We start from the raw sequence: 17,506 nt of genomic DNA on the forward strand, positions 1-17,506 counted from the left end.
TTCTGAGAGCAGTAGGACAACACTAAAGAGATTTACGAGAGGATTTTGCTTCACTCTGAGCTGCGGTATCTGAAAATCCTCCCCGGCCAGGATACGAACCCATGACAGCGCTCGCGGAACGCCAGGCGAGTGTCTTACCACTACACCACGGAGACTGTCAAAGAGAGACTTCTCTCTCTCTCTCTCTCTCTCTCTCTCTCTCTCTCTCTCTCTCTCTCTCTCTCTCTCTCTCTCTCTCTCTCTCTCTCTCTCTCTCTCTCTCTCTCTCTTTCTCTCTCTCTCTTTCTCTCTCTCTCTCTCTCTCTCTCTCTCTCTCTCTCTCTCTCTCTCTAGAGTGATGCTTAGAAACCCATCACTCAACAACTTGCCAGCACTCTGGCATGTATTTATGTGATGTCTGACTCGTGGTTTGCTCGAGCTGAAGCTCAATATAAGATTGTGATGATTGTGAGTATTATTGGATTGAAGACCATCCATGAGGCCCCAAGTGTGTGATGATTGCGCCCTCTGAAGAGGCTGGGTGAGGGAGATTTGAGATAGTGAAGATCGAGACGCACTTTACTTGATTGATTGATGAAGATTAAACAGCCCAAGAGGTGGCACGGGCATGAATAACCCGTAAACACACTACCTTCCTCAGCGCAAGATTCCCGTCTTTTGTCCCAATGTTATCTTACGACCTCGATGTTACCACGACGTTCACGTTACGAAGTTACGACCACGACGTTAAGTTACGACCTCGATGTTCCACAAGTTGGTACATCGTAACTTGCCTATCTGGGGGTGCATAACTTGATATCATAGGAGTCGTAACTTACGGTACATGGGAGTCGTAACTTAACAAAGGAAGTCGTAAGTCACCAGCAGAAGAAAATGTGCATGTTAAGAATATCCAGCATATCGTTTATGTCAGGAGACTAAAGCCTTTAATCTGCAACAATAACAAACACCAAAATTACACATAATTACTCTGGTCGTGGCTCGTGGAATACAGCTTTTGCACTCTGCAACACTGACATAACATTTTATTACATTATTAACCACTAATTTTACATGTGTACACATTGTTATACATATATATATATTTATATGCATTATACATATGTATATGTACATCACTACATACACATACACACAATGTCTAACACTGTTATATTCATTTGTCAAAAAATTCTTACCAAATTGCTTGGTATTGAGATCAAATACAATTTGCAAAATCATTTTAAATAGAAATATTATTGAATCTACTTTAATACAAATTACAAAGTCTTATAACATGAATATTAGTAATGGCTTATACACTTTGAATCCATTTGTTTTTGGATCTGCTTTAAAAACGACCATTGTATTATTTAGAGCATTAGTAGATGACATCATTTTGCTCTATATATATATATATATATATATATATATATATATATATATATATATATATATATATATATATATATATATATATATATATATATATATATATATTAGTATATTTTGGTAGCAGTCTTTCCTGTAGACATATATTATTAAATATGACCGAAAAAGTAAGATTAATAATTCTAACACGAATTTTCTCAATCTTTCGTACATTACGCTTCACTGTACAAACTGTAGGCTTTCTACAAACACTTCTATTCAATACCCATTGTTTTCTGTTCTGTCTTGTGTTGATACTTTTAATACCCTATTAATATCCCCTGTTCTGTCTTGTGTTAATGCCACATCATCCTTCCCACCTCACTCAAATGTAGATATAATATCAGAGAGACGTAAGTTCTAATCAGTTGTGTATTTGTGAAGTCTTTGAAAATGTAATAAGTTTTACGAAACGCGCCCGTGTCGCGTCAGACTAGAAATAAAAATGAATTTTGGAGAAGTGATTTTTGATTTACCTCCAACAGTGAAGCGTAATGTACGAAAGATTGAGAAAATTCGTGTTAGAATTATTAATCTTACTTTTTCGGTCATATTTAATATATATATATATATATATATATATATATATATATATATATATATATATATATATATATATATATATATATATATATATATATATATGAATGAAAACTCACACCCCAGAAGTGACTCGAACCCATACTCCCAGGAGCAACGCAACTGGTAACTACAGGGCGCCTTAATCCACTTGACCATCACGGCCGTCAAAATGAAGTGATAGCCGAGGCTATTTGAGCCACTTCCCCGACGGCAACTCGGATGGTAATCTTGGGCATAGCATTTCACCAAATCACCTCATTCTTTGGGGCACACGTGAGGAACACAAATGCGAACAAGCCTGAATGGTCCCCAGGACTATATGCGACTCACCTGTGTCTCATCACCTTAAACAATATTTCAATAGTCATTGTTTCGGAAAGTTTATCATTTAAATAACATGTTATTTCTCGAAGGGATTGTCTTGGTTCTTAAGAAGCAGGGTAAGCCTTACCATGAGCTATGGGAAGGGAAAGCTCTCGGCCTGGTAACAGGAGTCAGCAGTCCTCTCTTCCTGTACCCTCCTGTCTAACGAAACAAAAGATTTTTCTGGAGGAAAAGAGAAAATCAATGACGAGAGGAGGAAGAAGGAAGAAAGAAGCAAAGACAGGCGGAGAAAGAAGGAACAAGCAACCACAGGAGGAGGAGGAGGAATGAAAGAGAAGAGAGATAAAGCAGGTCCAAAATAAAGTCTGCTTTCATGCCAGACAACGAAGAATGGGAGAGACACGAGAAGGAAGGAAGGAAGAGAGGGGGAAGGCAGGAAGAAAGAAGAAGGAGAAGAAGGAAGAGGAGGAGACAGAGGAGGCGGAAAAAACGCGACATAAGAGGTTATTAGTGTACCCAGCAAATTATAGCTAAAGAGTAGGAATACAAGCTAAATAATATTACCACAACTGCTACTGTTCCTGCTATCGTAACTACCATCCTACTACTATCGACGCTATCACTACTACTAGTACTAGTACCAACACTACCACCACCACTACCACCACTACTAATGTACTACAGGTAAAACCATGTACATTTATGATGCTTCAACACACACAGTTTGGTTAAGATAGGGTTATCTTGAGGTTATCTTGAGATGATTTCGGGGCTTTTTAGTGTCCCCGCGGCCCGGTCCTCGACCAGGCCTCCACCCCCAGGAAGCAGCCCGTGACAGCTGACTAACACCCAGGTACCTATTTTACTGCTAGGTAACAGGGGCATAGGGTGAAAGAAACTCTGCCCATTGTTTCTCGCCGGCGCCTGGGATCGAACCCAGGACCACAGGATCACAAGTCCAGCGTGCTGTCCGCTCGGCCGACCGGCTCCCTAAGGTAGGCTAAGGTTAGGTTAAATACACATGTACCCAATCACTAGTTCACACGGGGACCAAAGAGCTGGAGCTCAACCCCCGGCAAGCACAATTAGGTGAGTACATCCACCGCACAATCACTAGAATAGCAAACACCCGCGAACACCCATCACACAATCAGTATAAGACACCCACACAATCAATAGAACACTCACTACACAATCGCTAGAACATACCTACCACACAATCACTAAACCCCACTCAACACAATCATTAGAACATACCCAACATACAATCGCTATAACTCACCTCCACACAATCACTACAACACGTCCTACATATACAAACAGCTAAAACACGCTTACCACACAACCCCCAGAAACCCCCTCCCCCACCCCCCCCTACACAATCATTAGAGCACCCCATCACACAATCACAAGAGCACATAGAGCTCAACCCCTAGCAAGCACAACTAGGGGAATATACACTGTGTTCGCATATAGTCCTGGGGACCATTCAGGCTTGTTCGCATCGGATATATATATATATATATATATATATATATATATATATATATATATATATATATATATATATATATATATATATATATATATATATATTTATATATTTATATATATAAAACATTTCCCCAGCCCACAGGGAGGCCACAGAGATGTAGTATAGCTAGTCCCGAGCATGATAGAGCTTGATAGAGCATGATAGAGCGCGGCTCTAAGCCCCCCCCCCACTTCACATCAAGAGGAGTGGGGCTCTGGTGCTCTCTGTGCTAGTAAGCATGTGAGTGTATATTCCCCTAGTTGTGCTTGCTGGGGGTTGAGCTCTATGTGCTCTTGTGATTGTGTGATGGGGTGCTCTAATGATTGTGTAGGGGGGGGTGGGGGAGGGGGTTTCTGGGGGTTGTGTGGTAAGCGTGTTTTAGCTGTTTGTATATGTAGGACGTGTTCTAGTGATTGTGTGGAGGTGAGTTATAGCGATTGTATGTTGGGTATGTTCTAATGATTGTGTTGAGTGGGGTTTAGTGATTGTGTGGTAGGTATGTTCTAGCGATTGTGTAGTGAGTGTTCTATTGATTGTGTGGGTGTCTTATACTGATTGTGTGATGGGTGTTCGCGGGTGTTTGCTATTCTAGTGATTGTGCGGTGGATGTACTCACCTAATTGTGCTTGCCGGGGGTTGAGCTCCAGCTCTTTGGTCCCCGTGTGAACTAGTGATTGGGTACATGTGTATTTAACCTAACCTTAGCCTACCTTAGGGAGCCGGTCGGCCGAGCGGACAGCACGCTGGACTTGTGATCCTGTAGTCCTGGGTTCGATCCCAGGCGCCGGCGAGAAACAATGGGCAGAGTTTCTTTCACCCTATGCCCCTGTTACCTAGCAGTAAAATAGGTACCTGGGTGTTAGTCAGCTGTCACGGGCTGCTTCCTGGGGGTGGAGGCCTGGTCGAGGACCGGGCCGCGGGGACACTAAAAAGCCCCGAAATCATCTCAAGATAACCTCAAGATAACCCTATCTTAACCAAACTGTGTGTGTTGAAGCATCATAAATGTACATGATTTTACCTGTAGTACATTAGTAGTGGTGGAAGTGGTGGTGGTAGTGTTGGTACTAGTACTAGTAGTAGTGATAGCGTCGATAGTAGTAGGATGGTAGTTACGATAGCAGGAACAGTAGCAGTTGTGGTAATATTATTTAGCTTGTATTCATACTCTTTAGCTATAATTTGCTGGGTACACTAATAACCTCTTATGTCGCGTTTTTTCCGCCTCCTCTGTCTCCTCCTCTTCCTTCTTCTCCTTCTTCTTTCTTCCTGCCTTCCCCCTCTCTTCCTTCCTTCCTTCTCGTCTCTCTCCCATTCTTCGTTGTCTGGCATGAAAGCAGACTTTATTTTGGACCTGCTTTATCTCTCTTCTCTTTCATCCCTCCTCCTCCTCCTGTGGTTGCTTGTTCCTTCTTTCTCCGCCTGTCTTTGCTTCTTTCTTCCTTATTCCTCCTCTTGTCATTGATTTTCTCTTTTCCTCCAGAAAAATCTTTTGTTTTGTTAGACAGGAGGGTACAGGAAGAGAGGACTGCTGACTCCTGTTAACAGGCTGAGAGCTTTCCCTTCCCATAGCTCATGGTAAGTCTTACCCTGCTTCTTCCCCCCCCCCCCCCCGGGGCGGGGGAAGAACCAAGACAATCCCTTCGAGAAATAACATGTTATTTTAAATGATAAACTTTGCGAAACAATGACTATTGAAATATTGTTTAAGGTGATGAGACACAGTTGTCATGGAAACAACAATAATTTATACGAGCAACTCAGTTCTGTACCGTTTAATGTTATGCTGTTATACAAGGGAACTTTAATTACCGTTAATGACGCCTCTGCAATATTGCCATATTCATTATTAAACATCACACTCTGCTCTAATTAGAACCTGTTGTGCTCGCTACCACTCTCACAGGTCCTTCCTAGGTCCTCCCCTAGGTTTTCCCCAGATCCTCCCCTGGGTTTTCCCCAGATCCTCCCCTAGGTTTTCCCCAGATCCTCCCCTAGGTTTTCCCCAGATCCTCCCCTAGGTTTTCCCCAGATCCTCCCCTAGGTTTTCCCCAGATCCTCCCCTAGGTTTTCCCCAGATCCTCCCCTAGGTTTTCCCCAGATCCTCCCCTAGGTTTTCCCCAGATCCTCCCCTAGGTTTTCCCCAGATCCTCCCCTAGGTTTTCCCTAGGTCCTATACCTAGGTCCTTCAAATTCACTCAAGTTCTATAATATTATAGACCCATTTGTCTGTTTTTTGAAAACAAGATCGTGGTATTGCCCACAAGCTTCCTCCAAGTTCACATAGTGTTCGGAATTGTAAATTTTCTCCAAACTCCCATAAACGTTTTCAGATTTCTTCAGTCGTCCATTCAATTATTTTTACAAGCTCAAGAAAGCGCCAGAGGGCGTGTCCGCCAAATTTTGTTTCCAGATATTCTGAAAATCTTCTCGCAGATTTTCACTATCATGCCCCATATTTTCTCAGAGATCTCACCCAGACTTCCAAGAATGTCTCCATATTCAGTTTTTTTTTTTTCATTCGCTTCCTCCAAGTTAACAAAAGCTTCTAATTCTTTCCCTTAACTTCCTTCCTTCCTCCTAATCTTCCTAGACTCTTACGAAACATGTACATCCTGCAAAGAAATTACACGCTCCAAAAAAAAAAAATCACAACCAAAGGGGCCAGATTCACAGAGCAGTTACGAACGTGTACATCTTTTCTCAATCTTTGACGGCTTTGGTTACATTTATTAAACAGTTTACAAGCGTGAAAACTTCCCAAATCAACTGTTGTTATTGTTATAAACAGCCTCCTGGTGCTTCCGAGCTCATTAACTGTTTAAAAATTGTAAACAAAGCCGCCAAAGATTGAGAAAAGATGTACAGGTTCGTAAGTGCTTGCGTAACTGCTTCGCGAATCTGTCCCCAAGTTAATATTGTTATAAATAACCTCGCATATGGGGCTCTGGAGCTCAAAAGCAGTTTAACATGTAAACAAACTTGTTTACATTTGATTATTGAAAGATGTTCAAGCTTCGTAAATAAATTGTTGATAAATTCTGACGCCTAATCCACAAGAGCGCCTAATCCTGAAGCGTGAAATGTGCTCTATATTACCCATTTTTAAATTCCTTTCCTTCATATATACCTCTATATCATTTTTAACTCCCCCCCCCCCTAAAAAGGAACCCAATGGTAGTAGGAGAGAATAAAGCGATGATGAGGAAGATGATAACACACAATGTTTAGAAAGAAATGAAAGATGAAATGAGTGGGTGGAGGCATGGGGTGAATAAACACAAGTTGAAAAGGATGAACAATAGGAACAAGAAGAAACGAGAGAGAGTGGAGGAAGGAGAATGACAGGACGCAGGAGGACGGGGGAGATGGTTCATAAATGATAAAGAATAATAAGGGAGAAAAGACGATAAATAACCAGAGACAGAGTAACGGAGGGAAGGTGGGGGGAGGATTAAATAATAATAATAATAATAAAAGATTGAAGGGAGAAGATACCATTCAAACATTAAACATCAGTAGAATGATTGAAAGAGGAGAATGAATGCAAGAGACGACTTCAAGAATGAAAAAAATAGACACATAACTAGATGCGTAGACAACACTGCTACCAACCCCCCCCCCCACCCCACCCCCCCCTCCCCAAGCCTGAACACGTAAGATCACGTAACTACCTAACCCATCAAACCCCACCAATAAGAACCTTGTAATGTGATCCATAACGACTAAACCCCACCGAGCGTGTCACCTATAATGGCTGTCGTTTAATGATCGTCTGGCAATAGAGGAAATCCGATCATATTGCCTTGGAGAGGGGGAAGAACGGGGGGTTCCCCCACCTTCCACGGGGGGGGGTGTCTGGGGAGGTGGTGCGCATGCGCAGTAGCCGAGACCTTCAGCTAGGGGGGGTGGGAGCAGGTTGGCCCGAGTGAGTGGTGGCAGTGGTGGCCCGCTGGTGGCACGGGGAAGGTGTGTCTGTGTCGCTCTCTCTCGGGTCCTCTTGTAGCGTTCCTCTGCGATTTTATCTCCTACACAGCTAAAAAAAAAACTTCAATGCTTCTTCTTATTCTTTAAAGATGTGAGACTTTTCAAGTGATGTTTGGTAAGATAAAGAGGAAGTTTGTGTGTGTAGATATGAAGACAGCGTGGTATGTGGACTATTGACATCTGACCTGACGCTGTCTGTCTGTCTGTCACAAGTGAGTCGCTGTCACTCTATGTCACAACTGTATCACCAATTACAAGGCAACACGGAATACATAACAACAACACCATAAATAAGGCAATGCACATCAGCTAATTCAAAACAAACTCTTAGAGAAGAATTAGTTGCTGTCATCGCTACTGTCTTGCTTCATGGACTACAATACCCTAATGTAGTTTCACTTATACAGTAGTAATACAGTACTAATGTAGTTTCACCAACGTAGTTCACATTGCTCTACATTTCCACTGATCTAGAGTGTAATTTATACACTATTTATAATTTATATATTATATTTATAATTTATACACCCCCCCAAAAAAATCTATATATACATACTTAAAGTTCACAATGTAGTATCTAAGTAGATAAAGTGTTGGTATTTGCCACTTGTAAAGTGTTATTGGTCATGTACTTAGTCTGTGAAATCCCTGGCAAGTGATGCCAGGGATAAGAGACAGACTAAGAGTGAATATGCATACTGGCTTAGCGCTTTATCCTGTGTGTGTGCCCACAGCGGCTCCTGTCTCACCCTGTAAATGAATTCTTATTGTTAATTTACATGTAAATAACTCTTCCGATAATGCCTTCAACTTTATATATATATATATATATATATATATATATATATATATATATATATATATATATATATATATATATATATATATATATATGAATATATATATATATATATATATATATATATATATATATATATATATATATATATATATATATATATATATATATATATATAGTGTGAGGGTGGGTGTCTGTGAGGGAGGGAGTGTGTGAGGGTGACTGTCTGTGAGGGAGTGTGTGAGGGTGACTGTCTGTGAGGAAGGGAGTGTGAGGGCGGCTGTCTGTGAGGAAGGGAGTGTAAGGGCGACTGTCTGTGAGGGAGGGTGAGTGTGAGGGTGGCTGTCTGTGAGGGTGGGAGTGTGAGGGTGGCTGTCTGTGAGGCAGAGGGTGGGGGGGGGGTTATGAGGGTGGCGGATGGACTCTGAAAAAACATTTAAGATAAAATAATTAACCTTCACTCATAAATATGAGGTTTCTTGAAACCATTCAAATATTTTCTTCTATAACACTGCCAATTTTCCTATGAAATTATGTACTAGTTTGCATTATTACAGTTATATTACAGAATACATAAAAAATAGGTATTACGTCTCCAATTTCAATTCCACACACAAATCTTTCTTCCGCGATCAGAATGAAGCATAAATTTCCCCCTCACTGTATCGTGACACTCAGATCCTGAGACAGGAAATTATCAGTCAGGGTCTGAGTGATATATGTGAGAGCGCTCATTCAGGTGGAGTTCGAACCCAGGTTCAGCAATATCTGGCTGCCTTACAAAGCCTCGCCTCCACCGCCCCACCAATTCATCACTCGCAAGAGCTTGCTGTCAGTGATTCCTCATTCATCACAGCGATCATTCCATTTGCAATGGACTTTTACTTTTTTCTTCAAAGATGGTGTTAAATTTTTGACTTAGGAAGTCAGCTGTCAAATGCCACTGGTCTTTAAGATACGGTTGGGCAGTTAAAACAGCATAGGTGCATCTTGATTCTCGGTGTATATGCACTACTGAGAGATTACTGTACTCCAATGAACAAATCCACAAGGACCGTAACGAGGGTTCGAACCTACGTCCGAGAGGATCCCAGACGCTGCCTTAATCGACGTAGGTTCGAATCCTCGTCACACGGCCCTTGTGGATTTGTTCATTTGATGCATCACGCTATTGTGATTTCTGTGTGTAGTGTAGTCCAAATTCAAGACTGAAGTTAGTTGGCTGGCTGGTCTTTAAGCAAGTTCCGTGGCCTTAATAACCGTTGTTGTTTTGTTGTTAAGATTCGCTACCTGGAACAAAAAGTTCCAAGTAGCACGGGCTATGGAGAGCCCATTTCCTTAATAACCGTCATGAGGTTGTGACCCTCACGTCCAACACCAAGCCAAGTCAAGCATATAACGTGTGCTCCCTCACATATGTGACTCCTGTCTCAATCATGACGGCTCAGTCTACGGTTACTAAAGAGCTTACGAGCTCTGGTGGTCTATTTAGTCGTCCATAGCACTAATAAACTTGCATTGAAGGAGACCTCATAGCGCCTCGAACCTCGAGAGAGAGAGAAGATTAAGCCACCCAAAAGGTGGCTTGGGCATGAATAGCCCGTAAGTGGTGGCCCTTTTGAGCCATTACCAGTATCAATAGATGATACTGGAGATCTGTGGAGGTGCGACTGCACCCTGCGTGACGGGAGATGTCTCCCGTGGCCTCGAACCTCGTAAAGATTTCGTATATAATGCCTAAACCGCCATGCTCAAAGTAGCTCAGATATAATTAATGTTATATGAATATATTTATATATGTTATATCATATAGATATGTTAATTAGACTTGTAAGTGCTTGGAAATCTGCGTAGTTTAATACTAGCCTAACTTGATATCAGCGTTATCACTTCCAATCCTCGGATCAGTAGAATTGAAAAAACAATATCCTTCGTAGTCTCTAAGATTAGGGTTTTAGCTTAGAAAACGTTAAGTTTTCATACGACAGTGATATAGAATACTGTATATAGTGTAACTTCTTTTTTTAACGACCTAGCAAGAGGCTGAGTTAGTTTAGGCTACTTATTTTTGGTGCAAATACAAAATTTATCGCCAAACCTGATTGTACTTGCAGCAAGTATTTGGTAGAACATATGTTCTACATTTTGTTCTATTAATGTTCACATTTTGTACTATTAATTTGGTAAAGAACACGGAAGAAAGCTGAAATCCTAAGGCCTAGTATAGCACATATTTCTACTACATTAGGTCTAAGAAAGTTACATTATTAGGCCTAAGATTTCTTGCATGGTTAGGTTAGGTTCTTTAGCTACTTTTCCATTTTTTTTAGGATGCCATATTAATAATTTGATAGATAACACAGTATGAAATTTTTGGGGGGAGTTCAACAGTTAATTTTTGTGCTTTTGACTAAACAGTTTCTATAAGTACTATCATTACTGAAGGAGGGTGGAGGGGGGGGGCGATATATATATATATATATATATATATATATATATATATATATATATATATATATATATATATATATATATATATATATATATATATATATATATATAATTTTGTGTGTTTAAATTTAATATATATTTGTGTTCTGCTTAATGCATTAGTGAATTTCTCCATATTTTACCTAATTAATACATTTGTGTTCTTCTCAGCTCCGCAAATATACAGTGAAATATATAATCTAAAACAGACGATGAAACAGTGCTGGAATGAACAGATGAACAGTGAATGAACAGGCTCACCTCCCTTGAACAGTAAAGACACTTATCCTCCCCTACCTCTTGATAGACACTGAGGTAGAAAATAGACACTTTTCTCTACTCTGCGTCTCAATACCCCTCAGTTGAACGCCAGATACTGAACAGTGAACTTTGTGTTAAATACGTGGGTTCACTCTCTCACATTAATACAAAGTGAACATTATGCTCTCCACTTTAAGAGCATCGGCAGCTGAGAGGTAAATAGTGAACAAAGCTGAAAATGAACACTGATTTTTTTGTGAAAGTGAACTTAAACTTGTTCTCATTGTGTCGCGTGAACAACCATTATCTTTCAGTTGGGCAACCACTGATTGAATGACACTGTGAACTTTGACCTTGGTTTCTCTCACTGGCTGCCGATTTACAAGTTATTGCTGACCATTTTGAACCACTGATTGTTCTGTAGTGAACAATTGTGTAGAGCCTAGTTGGTAGCCACAAACAACAGTGAACAGTAAACTATTGCACAAATCGTTACTTGAAACTACGATTGAACAACCTCGTCATATAACAAGCGGTCAGTGAACAAAGTGGTTCCTCGTCGTTGGTCTCTCCAAGGACAACATCAGCAGTAAAGTAAGTAGGCAATGAACATTTTTGTTTATTATTTTAACTTTAGCCGACTTGACCCTAACCTAACCTAACTTGGCTTACTCTTAACATCCTAAGAGAACTTTAGCTAGCCTAACAACCTAACTTAAGTTGGTCTAACAACCTAACCTAACTTAAGCTGGTCTAACAACCTAACCTAACTTAAACTGGTCGAACAACCTAACCTAACTTAACCTTACCCGTCTTAACCTAAATCTTACCAAACCTCATCAGGGGAAAAAAAAGATGAATGTGCATTTCATCCTATTTATCAATAGACTTTCTGTTTGTATTACTCCAAGTATATTTTAGGCTACGTACGACTTGTAATAGATACGGAAATGTAGAACAGAACCATTAAAATCTAGAAAGAAAATGAACTTGTGATAGTTGAGATTATCATAACTATTCATTGATGTCCAGGAATCTAGGAACATCTGGTTATTTGATTGATTGACTTTGCAACTAGCGAACATTGTCGTCATTTTTCAAGGCAGTAACCCTGGAAACACAAACCGAAACTGTCTCTATTTTCCGCTTGTCACAACTTGTAATAAAGTTGTTACATTTTGGCTTTACGTGTTTATGACGTAATAGAACGTTGTTACAACTTGCTATATTGGTTGTTATAACTGGTTAGGAGGTGTTAAAACTTGTTCAAACGTTGTACCAACGTCGTAGTTTCGGTGTGTGTTTGGTGGGGTACGGCGATTGGTTGAGATAATTATGAACTAATCGTGGCGTCATTAGGCTAGGCAAGACTTGAGTGAGAGCTCGGGCGCTGGAATCATAGTTGTCCTCTAGTGATTATGGCGGAACGTTGGGATTCAAAAACCAATTAACGAGCCCTTGAAGCCCACAATAGGACTCCTGACGCGCCTAAGGTGACGACGGGCTAGTGGGTACAATATCCAAGAGTGGAGCGTTGGTTTGACCTTGAAGACGTTGGTTCGACGTTCAATTAACGTTGAAGACGTTGGTTCGACGTTGAATTAACGTTGAAGACGTAGGTTCGACGTTCAATTAACGTTGAAGACGTTGGTTCGACGTTAAATTAACGTTGAAGACGTTGGTTCGACGTTGAATTAACGTTGAAGACGTTGGTTCGACGTTGAAGACGTTGGTTCGACGTTGAAGACGTTGGTTCGACGTTGAAGACGTTGGTTCGACGTTGAAGACGTTGGTTCGACGTTGAATTAACGTTGAAGACGTTAGTTCGACGTTGAATTAACGTTGAAGACGTTGGTTCGACGTTGAATTAACGTTGAAGACGTTGGTTCGACGTTGAATTAACGTTGAAGACGTTAGTTCGACGTTGAATTAACGTTGAAGACGTTGGTTCGACGTTGAATTAACGTTGAAGACGTTGGTTCGACGTTGAATTAACGTTGAAGACGTTAGTTCGACGTTGAATTAACATTGAAAACGTAGGTTGGGGCGTTACCTACTTGGGGAGGAGGACTCTTAGCATAGCCTAACCCATAAAGAAAGCAAATTTTTCCACTAGACAACCTGTACACGATTCCTTGGTCGGTGGTCAAGTCATGGCATAATATAAGCCTTATACGTACCGCTAACTCGTATTAAATACTTATTTTACGAAAATATAAATAAATTAAACATAGCATGACGTTATGGGAATAATTATTAGGTAAATAGAAACTGCTATTTTAAAAAAAAACTAAGAGAAACAAATGATTGAAGTAGGATGTGCGGTTTCATAATACTGTATTATTTTGTACAATTAAATGTAGTTCACCCACAAAGTTGTCAATTAATTAAGAAATTATTGCCCACAGATTAAATTTATTCATGAAAAACAAATATTGAAGCCTAAGCCAAGGAATTTTAAGTATATATATATATATATATATATATATATATATATATATATATATATATATATATATATATATATATATATATATATATATATATATATATATATAATATTATATATTTATATATTTATATATATATCCTCACCTGATGTTGCGAAAATTTAATGATCCTTAAGAGGCCTGACAGCTGAATGGACAGCGCTTCGGATTCGTAGTCCTGAGGTTCCGGGTTCGATTCCCGGTGGAAGCGGAAACAAATGGGCAGAGTTTCTTTCACCCTGATACACCTGTTACCTAGCAGTAAATAGGTACCCGGGAGTTAGACAGCTGCTACGGGCTGCTTCCTGGGGGTGTGTGTAACAAAGAAGGCCTGGTCGGGGACCGGGCCGCGGGGACGTTAAGCCCCGAAATCATCTCAAGATAACCTCAAGATCATATGTAATTATGGTTGAGTTACAGAATCTTTAGAAATATTTTGAATGTGGTGAATCACTTGCTGTGTAAGGTGCATTTCTCTTTGCTTATTTTATATATTAAAAAAAATGTACCGTTTAAAAATAATAATTGAATTTGCAAATAGAATGCAGTGAGAAAACTCATGTAGGCAATTAATGGTAAACACTGATATTTGATTTATCTGTTAATTGTCGCTGAAAATCCTCTTTTATGTCCGAAATTAAACAATGATAATTCCTCTCATAAATGATTCAAATATTCGGAAGCCTAAGTTAGTTATTTGTTAATGAGATATAATTATTAAATATATTTGTAATTAAATAGCCTACGTCGTCTGCTGTTATGTAGTCATATACTGAGATACAAAACTACTTTTGTGTACTTGTTGGCACTTATAAATGTACATACATGTCTTAATAAAGTTATTGGCCAACAAAAGAAGGCCGATTTATTAATAACTCAATGTACAAATTATATTTTTAAAACAGTGACTTAGAGTTATATTATCTTATAGGCTTCTCTATTTTATCCAGTTTCCTCAAGACATAGACTAAGAATTTAAACAAGACATACATTTCTAACATTTTAACAAGTAACCAGCCAACACCCATCAACACCACGATCATTTCAACCACCAGCACAACCACGATGGCGTTGTGGTAGCAGTCTCACCCAAGCTCCGCCACCAATTTTGGACGGTTCGAGCAATGGACAGGAAAGGACGATTGGGCACCAATCCTTAATTTCGCTCCTGTTTGCTCATCAGCATCTGGGGTCCTGGTAGTAAATCGTTTGGCTTCTAGTGTTTCAGGGAAACTAGTATGGCAAGGCTTAAGATGAGCTATAGGAAGGGAAAGTGCCATGCTTGCTAACTACACAAATTAGGAAGAAATTGCCTATGTAAAAATAACTAGGTTCAGAAGTATTTACTATTTGTGCTTGCAGGCTGTTAGCTGTTAGCTCTTGGGCCCCACCGTTCTAACCTGCGGGTGTCTAATTTTCTCCTGCGGGTGTCTAATTTCCTCCTGCGGGTGTCTAGTTTTCTCCTGCGGTTGTCTAATTTCCTCCTGCGGTTGTCTAATTTTCTCCTGCGGTTGTCTAATTTTCTCCTGCGGTTGTCTAATTTTCTCCTGCGGTTGTCTAATTGTCTCCTGCGGTTGTCTAATTTCCTCCTGCGGTTGTCTAATTTCCTCCTGCGGATGTCTAATTGTCTTCTGCGGTTGTCTAATTGTCTTCTGCGGTTGTCTAATTGTCTTCTGCGGTTGTCTAATTTTCTCCTGCGGTTGTCTAATTGTCTTCTGCGGTTGTCTAATTTCCTCCTGCGGTTGTCTAATTTCCTCCTGCGGTTGTCTAATTTTCTCCTGCGGTTGTCTAATTTTCTCCTGCGGTTGTCTAATTTTCTCCTGCGGTTGTCTAATTTCCTCCTGCGGTTGTCTAATTTTCTCCTGCGGTTGTCTAATTTCCTCCTGCGGTTGTCTAATTTCCTCCTGCGGTTGTCTAATTTCCTCCTGCGGTTGTCTAATTTTCTCCTGCGGTTGTCTAATTTCCTCCTGCGGTTGTCTAATTTTCTCCTGCGGTTGTCTAATTTTCTCCTGCGGTTGTCTAATTTTCTCCTGCGGTTGTCTAATTTCCTCCTGCGGTTGTCTAATTTTTTCCTGCGGTTGTCTAATTTTCTCCTGCGGTTGTCTAATTTCCTCCTGCGGTTGTCTAATTTTCTCCTGCGGTTGTCTAATTTCCTCCTGCGGTTGTCTAATTTTCTCCTGCGGTTGTCTAATTTCCTCCTGCGGTTGTCTAATTTCCTCCTGCGGTTGTCGAATTTCCTCCTGCGGTTGTCTAATTTTCTCCTGCGGTTGTCTAATTTTCTCCTGCGGTTGTCTAATTTCCTCCTGCGGTTGTCTAATTTTCTCCTGCGGTTGTCTAATTTCCTCCTGCGGTTGTCTAATTTTCTCCTGCGGTTGTCTAATTTCCTCCTGCGGTTGTCTAATTTCCTCCTGCGGTTGTCTAATTTCCTCCTGCGGTTGTCTAATTTCCTCCTGCGGTTGTCTAATTTCCTCCTGCGGTTGTCTAATTTTTTCCTGCGGTTGTCTAATTTCCTCCTGATAGTTACCTAACTGTTACCTAACTAGGAACTAGAGCTTCCCCGGAGATTTCCTACCACATTATGTGGCCTCATAGACAACAAAACAGCGAAAATCAACATCGGTAGTTACTCGGGTGAAGCAATAGAGTTGAAAAGTGGAGTACCTCAGGGAAGCTGCCTTTCACCCACTCTTTTCAACAAACACTGATGACCTGTGTCCCCCCCCCCCTCGACATATTCAAATAATACACATTGCAAAACCAGAGCCCATTAAACGTGAACGTGAAATCCAGAGCCCATTATACTTGACAACCATTCAATCAGACGTAACAATGTAGGCAGAATCCTGGGGGTTAAGACCAATAGAAAAGGATTCAAAATTAATTTATACGACAGAATAAACAAAGCAAAAATAGCCTAAGACAAAGTGCGAAGATTCCGTAATCTTGGCGCGAATACACACTTAAACAAGGCTCTAGTCCGGCCGCTTCTCGAATATCCTCCAGTACCATGAAGAATACCAACATGCAAAAACTTAAAAAAAAAAAGCAAAACAAGGCACGAAGAGCAGGTAAACATCGTATACATTATATAACCAAACAATTCAGGAACTAACAGACCCACATAAACATCACAACATCAAACCACAAGAGAGTGGAACGCGATCGAAATGTTAGAAGACGTAAAGTTAGAAAGACTACAAGATGAGACGCCCCGCTCCCTGAACTAGTGACCCAAAAGCCTCATACTACTCCACGGAAACAAAGCCTCACGATACATAGTTCCAAGATAACTTTCATACCATCACTCCCCACCCAAAAATAAATGGATGCAGATATCTGAGTGTGTATATTTCATTGGTATTCAGCATTCATCCATAGACATTATACATGTTGAAATACATGAGACAAATCTTACAGTCACGACTCTGGCAAAAAGAGCAAACTTACCTACAAAACAAACAAACAAACAAACACGCACACATCGTGTCAGTTTGTCCGCCTTCTCTCATAACTCACAATATGTTCCATATTTCTCAAACCCTCTCCTTCACCTGCTCTCCTTCTCCTACAAATTATATAACTATAATTTCCAAGACTTACCGTAAACAGGAAATAAAAGACGAGCGGGAG

At 40.3% G+C, this 17,506-nt stretch overlaps 2 protein-coding genes across 7 annotated transcripts in view; one reads left to right on the forward strand and one right to left on the reverse strand.

Moving 5' to 3' along the window:
- LOC123766720 (neural cell adhesion molecule 2-like) overlaps positions 1 to 17,506 on the forward strand; it is a 421,201-nt gene that overhangs the window by 242,197 nt on the left and 161,498 nt on the right. Inside the window, exons 1-2 of one of the 6 annotated variants that reach the window (XM_069307655.1) lie at positions 7,798 to 7,819; positions 11,298 to 11,981. The exons of 1 other annotated variant lie outside the window; for it this stretch is intronic. The gene's annotated coding sequence lies outside the window, so the exon portion shown is untranslated. Of the gene's footprint in view, positions 1 to 7,797; positions 8,050 to 11,297; positions 11,982 to 17,506 lie in introns of those variants that run through there. 4 more of the 6 variants (XM_069307654.1, XM_069307651.1, XM_069307652.1 and 1 more) reach the window with 4 other exon arrangements.
- The window catches only part of LOC138353912 (uncharacterized), a 30,774-nt gene continuing 14,177 nt past the window's right edge, over positions 910 to 17,506 (reverse strand). The window contains exons 4-5 of the mRNA XM_069307333.1: positions 15,277 to 16,389; positions 910 to 931 (exon numbers count right to left, since the gene is read on the reverse strand). Of these exons, the coding sequence (XP_069163434.1) occupies positions 910 to 931; positions 15,277 to 16,389 (1,135 nt within the window). The remainder of the gene's footprint in view (positions 932 to 15,276; positions 16,390 to 17,506) is intronic.

The sequence above is a fragment of the Procambarus clarkii genome, chromosome 60 (assembly GCF_040958095.1).
Source record: "Procambarus clarkii isolate CNS0578487 chromosome 60, FALCON_Pclarkii_2.0, whole genome shotgun sequence".
NCBI classification, from domain to species: Eukaryota; Metazoa; Arthropoda; class Malacostraca; order Decapoda; family Cambaridae; genus Procambarus; species Procambarus clarkii.